At 54.3% G+C, this 8,815-nt stretch overlaps 1 protein-coding gene across 1 annotated transcript; it reads left to right on the top strand.

Moving 5' to 3' along the window:
* Positions 1-5,238: 5,238 nt before the first annotated feature.
* HMX3 (H6 family homeobox 3) lies at positions 5,239-6,515 on the top strand. The gene is made up of 2 exons (XM_053949478.1): positions 5,239-5,554; positions 5,794-6,515. The coding sequence occupies exons 1-2, from the start codon at positions 5,239-5,241 to the stop codon at positions 6,399-6,401; spliced, it is 924 nt and encodes a 307-aa protein (XP_053805453.1). The 3' UTR covers positions 6,402-6,515.
* Positions 6,516-8,815: the final 2,300 nt, after the last annotated feature.

The raw sequence follows: 8,815 nt of genomic DNA, 5'->3' as shown, positions 1-8,815 counted from the left end.
AAGAACAGCACATGCTCTGCCTTCAAATCCTCCAGTGATACTTCTCACAAAGGATTTCCTCCAGTGCATTTAGCTGACCTCCATTTGGTGAGTTCATTTGTGGAAGTGATAAATTGTGCACACATGACTAATGCCAGGGTGATGAAACCTTCTAGAAATTATTCTGGTGGGCAAGGCAAAGTGACAAAAGCAAAGGATATGTTGTATGAGTTTGTGATGAGATCAGAGCATCTTAACACATTCTATAGAGTAGCTGTGTAGTGCTCTGTGAGACAAAGATTGTGCTTAAATCACCTCATCGGTTCTGTCCCTGTGGATTTTCTCCAAATTGCATGGAATTTGCAGCAGCACTTGTGTCACAAAAACATCACAACCCAGAAATTTCTCCCCTTTTCTGATAAAAATGCCATCTCTGTGAGTCAGACACAGGACTGTGATGAGCCTCAGAAATAAAAGTCTGATAAATTGAGCAACCTGCTTTCTTGAAGCACGAGGAGATTCTAATATTTGTCAGGGAGGACTCTCAGCTTGCCAGGAAGCCACTGGAAAACAGAGACTAACAAAGCCTTCCATTTAAAGGTACAAAAATGCCATTGTAAGGCATAATAAGGGAACAACTTAACTGTTCCAAAATACCTCTCAACCCACACACATCTCATACACCCTGATCCACTCAGTCTGGGGAAACCTGAGACAGCCTTCCAAGCACAACTCCCTTGTAGTTTTTCCAGCCTTGAATAAAACATCCTTATCAAATACATCCCACAAGAGATATTCCTTTTGATGAGAAAGTAGCATCCCTTTTCTGGGTAAGCTCTGTTTGTTTCCAGCCATGCATTTCAGAAGGAGCACTTGAAAGACTGACAGAGAAATGCTGAAGAACTCAGATTTTAAAAAGGCCCTGATAATATGAAAAGATTTGCAGTAGGAAGGGGACACCCATTGAGAACAACTCAGACTCTACAGCAGTTAATCTTTGGCAAACACAAAATTGTGTTTATGTGCCTGGACAGCGTGACAGGAGCTCTAAAATCTGATGGCGGAAGGATTCATTTTGATGGCCTGGGAAAGGAGCATTTCTGTGTGGGGCAAGCTGTTAAATGTCTTCTCACCCTTTCTCCTTTCTCCCTCTGGACATCCAAACCCTGATGCAAGGAGGTGCCTCAGCATTCTCCTGAGGGAGTATATTTAATGTTAGCCACGGAATCAAGCAGTGCCTGGGTGGAATTCTGCTTCCCCACAATAGCTGGAAGCCCAGATGTGCAAACTTCTTCAGGAGAGCTCCCACCTGGGCAAATAAAGGAACAAGGAAACTCAGCCCTGCCCTTTCCTCAGGATGGAAAAGAGAAAGCTGAACCCAAGGTGACCCAAAGTTTGTCACCTGTGCTTACAGTGGGGACACTCAGAGGTGGCAGATAAAGATGGGGAAAGAATCTGGGTGAAATAGGGGCTGCAGTGGGTAATTCCTGCCAGGGAACCAGGGCTGCTGTGCTCTGCACATCCTCGTCAGCAGCCTGCAAGCCAGGGCTTTTTGGAGCTGCTAGCAGTGGGGCACCACAGAATCACAGCACACAGGCTCATGCTCCAGCCTAGCAAGAGTGTAACTCTTTAGAAAAATAATGAAAAAGAAGAGGCAGTGCTGAGACAGGATAAATAAGGAGATAAATCACTTTGCAATACAATACAGCCAAAACCTGAAAATAAACAATTACTTTAAATCATATCAAGCACCTATCACAAACATCACATTTATACAATTGATCCACGTGTAAATTAGCCAATTAATTCTGAATTGCAACACTAATGAAATAATAATTATCTGTTTACAATGGAATGGTACGAGAGAAAGTCTAGAAACAGAAATAAAGATTGCAGCAAAATCCACTCAGCTCCATCACCAGTGGGCAAGGGGGGAATGGTCAATACCAGTCTTTAACATCCAGATATTTCTGGGGAGGGGGAATAAATAAAATACGTAAATAAGCAAGAAATCTATGGACCTTAAATAATAGAGACAGAGAAATGCTCTTTTAGAACGCTGCAGGGGTGGGGTTTTTTTGTTTGTTTGTTTTGTAGCAAAGAATTGCAAAGCGGGAATTTCTTGTAAGTTAACCAGAGGCTGGTTTGATTTTTTTTGTCCTTGCTTGGCTTTCTACCGTGAATTGTTTGCCCTGAGGGGCTCCGAAGGGATTAGGACCTCATAATTACCAAAGCAGTGAAAGATGGATGGAAAAGGGTGGGAGCTTCAGTACAGAATTATTTTGGTGACTCATATCTAAATAAAATCTTCACTGAGATGGAGAAATGCACTGGGGTCTTCTAGAAGAACTTTCCACCCTTGGCTTTTCATGTAAGAGCTGCAAACATTTAGCACAGAGCTTTAGCCCAGGTCTCAGGCAGGAGCCTGAGTTAGGTGGCTGTTGGCTGTTTTCTGGATAGAAACTATTTTCTGTCTGTACATTTCCTCTGTACATTTTACCCCAGAGTTGAGGGATATTCCCAGAGAAACAGCATTTCTTTGAAAAATTCCCAATGACCTTTTCTTTGCCAGGTGCTTTAAGTTGTTAATGAGAGCAGGAAAAAGAAACAGTTGTTAATAACAGAATATTTCTGCAAACTATTAATTGCTGAGACCCCATCCCCAAGATGTGTGGAAGGGACATGAAACACCACATCTGTTGCAGCTAAAAACGTTGTGTGACTGGTTCTATACAAATTCTCCCTCTATTTATAACTTCCAAGTGTTCAGGAGGAGGAAAGAGTCCCGGGCAGATTGATTCAGATTAAAAAAAAAAAAAAAAAAAAGTCTCGTTTCAAAATGCCAAGTGGGTGTCTTTAAAACGAAATAGCAATAAAAATCAGGTAGATTTGATCAGGGCATTAAAATGTTTAGAAGTAGAGATTGTTGCCCCTATGCACAGATGAGCACATCCAAGTCCAGAGCTCTGTGTGTGCCAGGGCAGATGCTTGCAGGTGTTGATGCTCAAAGGTATTCCAAACATTTAGAATGATGCCAGAACTGAGTCCTTCCTTCCTTCCTTCCTTCCTTCCTTCCTTCCTTCCTTCCTTCCTTCCTTCCTTCCTTCCTTCCTTCCTTCCTTCCTTCCTTCCTTCCTTCCTTCCTTCCTTCCTTCCTTCCTTCCTTCCTTCCTTCCTTCCTTCCTTCCTTCCTTCCTTCCTTCCTTCCTTCCTTCCTTCCTTCCTTCCTTCCTTCCTTCCTTCCTTCCTTCCCTTCCTTCCTTCCTTCCTTCCTTCCTTCCTTCCTTCCTTCCTTCCTTCCTTCCTTCCTTCCTTCCTTCCTTCCTTCCTTCCTTCCTTCCTTCCTTCCTTCCTTCCTTCCTTCCTTCCTTCCTTCCTTCCTTCCTTCCTTCCTTCCTTCCTTCCTTCCTTCCTTCCTTCCTTCCTTCCTTCCTTCCTTCCTTCCTTCCTTCCTTCCTTCCTCTCCTTCCTCTCCTTCCTCTCCTTCCTCTCCTTCCTCTCCTTCCTCTCCTTCCTCTCCTTCCTCTCCTTCCTCTCCTTCCTCTCCTTCCTCTCCTTCCTCTCCTTCCTCTCCTTCCTCTCCTTCCTCTCCTTCCTCTCCTTCCTCTCCTTCCTTCCTCTCCTTTCTTCCTCCTCTTCCTCTCCTTCCTCTCCTTCCCAGCCCTTCCTTCCCTCCCGGGTACCGGCGGGCAGTAGGCGGTATTACCGCCCTACCGGGGTCACGTCGCGGTTCCCAGGGCACCAGGGAGCTGCCGCTTCCCGGTGTCCCGGCGTGTGCGGGGAACGCTCCGGGCCCGCCCGGCCCCGAACGCGGGGCGCTCCCGCGGCCCGCCAGGGGGCGCCCTGCGCCCGGACCCCGGGAACGGCGGGGACGGAACCGGGAACGGGGCAGGGATGGAGCCGGGAACGGGGCAGGGATCAGCGAGCAGGGCACGGATGGAACCGAGAACGGGGCAGGAATGGAACCGGGAACAGTGGGGATGGATCAGCAAGCGGGGCAGGGATGGAACCGGGAACAGCGGAGATGAATCTGGGAACGGGGCAGGGATGGAACCGGGAACGGGGCAGGGATGGATCCCGGGATCACCCCGTGCCTGAACACGCAGAGCGGCAGGGATAGATCCTAGAAGTACCGTGCTCGGATTCCGAGAACGGCAGGGATCGATCCCGGGAGCGCCCCACGACCGAACCCCGGGAGCGCCCGGAGCTCGAAGCCCAGAAGCAGGGCAGGAACGAATCCCGGGATTCGGGCAGGAACGAATCCCGCTGCCTCGTGCCCTGATCCCACGAGCGGCGGGCCCGAGTCGTGCCCGTTGTCGCCCCTCCGCCGCGGGCTCGACGTGTCCCGCCGGCCCCGCTGCTGCGCGGCCGGGAGCCGAGGCGGCGGCAGGGCTGCGCGGAGGGCACCGTCGGGGGAGAGCTCTCCCGCCGCCCCGCAGCCCCCGCCCCGCAGCCGTCCGCTGAATCGTTTCTGCCCCGCGGCGGAGCGCAGCGCAGCGCAGCGAGAGGGTGTCCGGTGCCCGGTATCCCGGCGGGGCCCGGCCCGGCCCGCTCCCCCCGCTCGGCCGCGGGCGGCTTTTGTTCCCGGCGGCGCGGGGCGGGGGCGCGGGGGGCGGCGCGGCGGGGCGGGGGCGGTTTTGAGGCTGGAGCGGCGCGGCCCGTGCCATTCGCCTGCCGCCGCTCCCGCCGCGCTCCGCCGAGCCGGTCCCTTTGTGCCGCCGGCCCGGCCCCGCTCGCTGCCTAATTGGACTCTGTAAACGCCACGAACGGGCGGGCGGTCGCCGCCTCCGGGCACGGCGGCGCGTCGCGGAGGGGGGGCCGGGGCCGCGGCGGCTGCGAGCAAGGGCTGCGCGGAGCCTTCTCCTCCCGCCGCCTCCCGCCCGATCCCATTCGCCTTTGTGCGTGCCCAATCGCCGCGTGCTCCCCGCGCGGAACGGGGATGACATTTTGATTTCATCATTAGCATCCGGCGTCAGGTTGACGCAGCATCAGCGGCGGCGGGAGGCGGCGGCGGCGGCGGCAGCGACGACCCCGGCTCTCCGCCTGCCCGCAGCAGCCCCCCGGTGCCGCGGGCTGCGCGGGTCCCCCCGGCCCCCCGCCCTGCCGCCCCCCCATGCGAGGGGCCCCCGGCCGGCCCCGCCGCCGCGCTCCCACGCCGCCCCGCCGCGCCTGTCCCCCGCGCCGCCGGGAGCCGCCACCTGCGCGCCGGGCGCGGGCTGCGGGGCCAGCGGCGGCCAGGAGCCGGGCGGGCAGCGGAGGATGCCGGAGACCGGGCAGGAGCCACCCAGCGCCCCTCCGCCGCCCCCCAAGGAGTCCTTCTACATCAAGAACCTGCTCAACGGCGGCCCCCCCAAGGCGCCCCCCAAGCAGCCGCGGGCGCTGTTCGCCCCCTCGGGCAAGGCGGCGGTGGACGGCGCCGGCTTCGCCCTCTCGCAGGTGGGCGACCTCGCCTTTCCCCGCTTCGAGATCCCGGCGCCGCGCTTCGCCCTGAGCGCCCACTGCCTGGAGCGCGCCCAGACCTGGTGGTACCCCTACGCCCTGACGCCGGCCGGAGCCCACCTGCCCCGCACGGAAGGTACCGCTCCCCAAAACTTCCATCACTCCTTCCTTCCCTCCGTCCCTCCCCGGCGGGGCGGCGGCCGTGGGGACCGGGGGCGGCGGGGCGCGGGGGGGTGAAGCCGGCGCTGGGGCGGCGCGGGGATCCGGCCGGCTCGTCCCGTTCCCCCTGACGGGACGCGGGGCCTGGGGTGGTGAAGGTGTCTCTTTGTGTCCCTCATCTCCCACTTCATGCCCCGCTTCGTCCTTCCCATCCAGCCGCAGAGAAATCCCTGCTGAGGGACTCGTCCCCCGCCTCGGGCACCGACCGGGACTCCCCGGAGCCGCTGCTGAAGGCGGAGGGGGAGCAGAAGGAGCTGGACTCCAAGAGCCCCGACGAGATCGTCCTGGAGGAGAGCGACTCGGAGGAGGCGAAGAAGGAGGGAGGCGCGGAGGACTGGAAGAAGCGGGAGGAGAGCCCGGAGAAGAAGCCGTGCCGCAAGAAGAAGACGCGCACGGTGTTCAGCCGCTCGCAGGTCTTCCAGCTGGAGTCCACCTTCGACATGAAGCGCTACCTGAGCAGCTCGGAGCGAGCCGGCCTGGCCGCCTCGCTGCACCTGACAGAGACCCAGGTGAAGATTTGGTTCCAGAACCGCCGCAACAAGTGGAAGCGGCAGCTGGCGGCCGAGCTGGAGGCGGCCAACCTGAGCCACGCCGCCGCGCAGCGCATCGTCCGCGTCCCCATCCTCTACCACGAGAACTCGGGCGCGGAGGGGGGCGCGGGGGGCGGCGGAGCCCCCGGCACGCAGCCCCTGCTCACCTTCCCTCACCCCGTCTACTATTCCCACCCCGTGGTCACCTCCGTGCCGCTCCTGCGGCCCGTCTGAGCCCGGCCGCCGCTGCGCGGAGGGGCGCGGAGAGGCGCGCAAGGCACCCGGCCGCTTGTAAGTACTGCAGCCCCCCGTGCGGGTCACCCGGCCGGCGTCTGCGGAGCGCGGGGGACTGCGGGGACACGAGTGCGGGGCTGGGGGGACCCCTCGGCGGGTGGTGGTAGGAGGGAAGTCACGGAAATTTAGGGAAAAAAAAAAGAAATAAAAATGTGGGGGGAGGGAAACGAAAATGAAGAAAATGAAAGCGGGGACTTGTAGAGAAACCCTGGAGCTGTCACACCTTTTGTAAAAGTGGATGAAAACCGCGATGGTCTCTCTGTGGCTTTAGTTCTATTTTTGTAAAAAAAAAAAAAAAAAAAAGAAAGAAAAAGAAAAAAAAAAGAAAAAAAGAAAAAAAAGGGGGGAAAAGAAAAAAGGATAGTAATAAAATAAAATGAATGGTCCCAGGCCACTCCTCGAGATTTGCCAAAAGCTAATGGGAAGCTGAATTTCTGTTCCTTTCGGATCTCTCCTTCTGCCTCCAAATAATTGTCCAGGCTCCTGATCCTGTCGTGACTCAAACTTCATCGACCACGGCTTTTCATTTAAGCAGATCTTTGCCTCTTTGCTTGCCTACGTTTTGTACCTTTCGGTTTCTGCCATGAGACTTTCACAAGCAAGAAATACAGCCTCAAAGTGAACGGTTAAATACACTCACACGCTTTGAGTGACCCTTATTTATTATCGTTTACTAGACATTTTAAATTCTTGTTTATAATTCTTGTTTTCCTAGTTGTTGGGTTGTTTCGGGTTTTTTTCCTTGTAAAGTTATTTCGGTATCTGGGGGGGTGGGGGGGATATCTGTGCCCTTTTGCTTTCTTTTGTAATACTAATTATTATTATTAATAATAATATTATTGTACTTTTGAACTGTGCAATATTGTACGACGATTCTTAAAGCACTGCTTTTATTTGAATGGTGAGGAAAGGGTTTTTAGCATTGTAAAATTGCGTTTCTTCATGTTGTGCAAAATAAAATAAAAAAGAATTAAAAGCGAAGGAAAGTGAGAAGAGAGGAGCAGGGCATGGGAATTAGCATCGGCTCGGCTTATGTGAATAAATAAGGGAGATTCGGTGAGCTGGGCGCTTTAAGTGAAGGACAATCAACTTTAGGGTAATTTTAATTTATTTGATATGATGTACAGTTTTCTTCTAAAGTCCATTGAGTATGTGGATTTTAATAGGCAGAAATCAAGTGAGGAGTGGACACCTCTAGTTCTCTCTCTGTCTTAGTGTCTGCTCACCTGTTGTCTGACAATTGTTTGCTGTCTTCCCAAGGGTTTGGGTTGGTTGGTTTATTTTCTTTGTTTGATTTAAAATTTTGTTTTCCTATTTCGGTTGTACCCTCTGCCCTCTCGCTTTCTGTTAGGGATCGGTCCTATTTTTAAAACAGCCTATATTGTTATAAACTTAATGTTGTGGTGGAAAAAAAAAATCAATAAAACCCGTTCCTTATCATTTTTAAAGTGTGGTTTTGGGTGGACAAAAAAAAAAAAAAAAAAAAAAGATAAAAAGATAAATAAAAACAACAATACATGAAAATAATAATAATAATTTTTAAAAAAAGTAGAAACAACAAAACAAATAACCCAAGGGTTGTCTGTGAGCGCCGGGGCTGCGGGCAGGGCACGGAGCCGATCCCGCCGGGGCTCCTTGGAGCGGGGATCCAGAGGCTCCCACCGCCGGGAAGGGGATGGGCAGCGGGGGCACTCTCCGCAGCCCCGGCGCAGCGGGGTCACGGTGCCCGGCTTACCCCGAGCGAGGGGCCGCAGCCTCCCGGGGAGCCCCCCGGGACCGCGCGGGGGCAGCGGGGGGGTCCCTTCCCACGGGAGCGCCGCCTCCCCTCCCCGAGGGCTTCCCCTGAACTTCTGCCGCCCCTTCCCCGGCGCCCCCCCGGTGCTGCCCCTGCCTTCCCTTCGCCCCCCTCCTCCGGGGGCTGCCGCAGGGTGTCCAAGCCCTCTGCCCACGGCCGGGGCCGTCACGCGTGTTAAAACCCCCGGCAGGGTAATTTGGAGATAGGATCGCTCTCCGATTCCCGCAGATTGGCCCGAATCGACGTGTTGATAGCGCCGAGGGCAGGATTTGGGGCCAAAGAAATCAAAATAAAACTCAGCGTTGCGAAAAGATAATCCCGCGTTTTCTTTTCGTTTGGGATAAAAACCCTGGCAATGGGTCGTAAATGAAAAATAAACAGAGTTTCGGGGTCAAAATACGGTGCTGGCTGTGTCGCCTACAAACAGAGCGATGCCTTTGCTGTTTGCAGTACCAACTTTGGGACAAGTCGCTTGCAGCCCATTAAAAATATTGTTGTCATAGTAAATACGTCTTTCCATTTTACAGCGCGGCGGCACGATGTTATCAAACGGCAAGGA

The sequence above is a fragment of the Vidua chalybeata genome, chromosome 8, assembly GCF_026979565.1.
Source record: "Vidua chalybeata isolate OUT-0048 chromosome 8, bVidCha1 merged haplotype, whole genome shotgun sequence".
Lineage (NCBI taxonomy): Eukaryota > Metazoa > Chordata > Aves > Passeriformes > Viduidae > Vidua > Vidua chalybeata.
The sequence above is the reverse complement of the archived record's forward strand: the minus strand, read 5'-3'. Positions and strand labels throughout refer to the sequence as shown.

Excerpts from the sequence above, each read along its gene's own strand:
- HMX3 (XM_053949478.1), top strand. The coding sequence starts at position 5,239 with ATGCCGGAGACCGGGCAGGAGCCACCCAGCGCCCCTCCGCCGCCCCCC. Across the intron at positions 5,555-5,793 it reads CCACCTGCCCCGCACGGAAG|CCGCAGAGAAATCCCTGCTG; the intron begins GTACCGCTCCCC and ends CTTCCCATCCAG.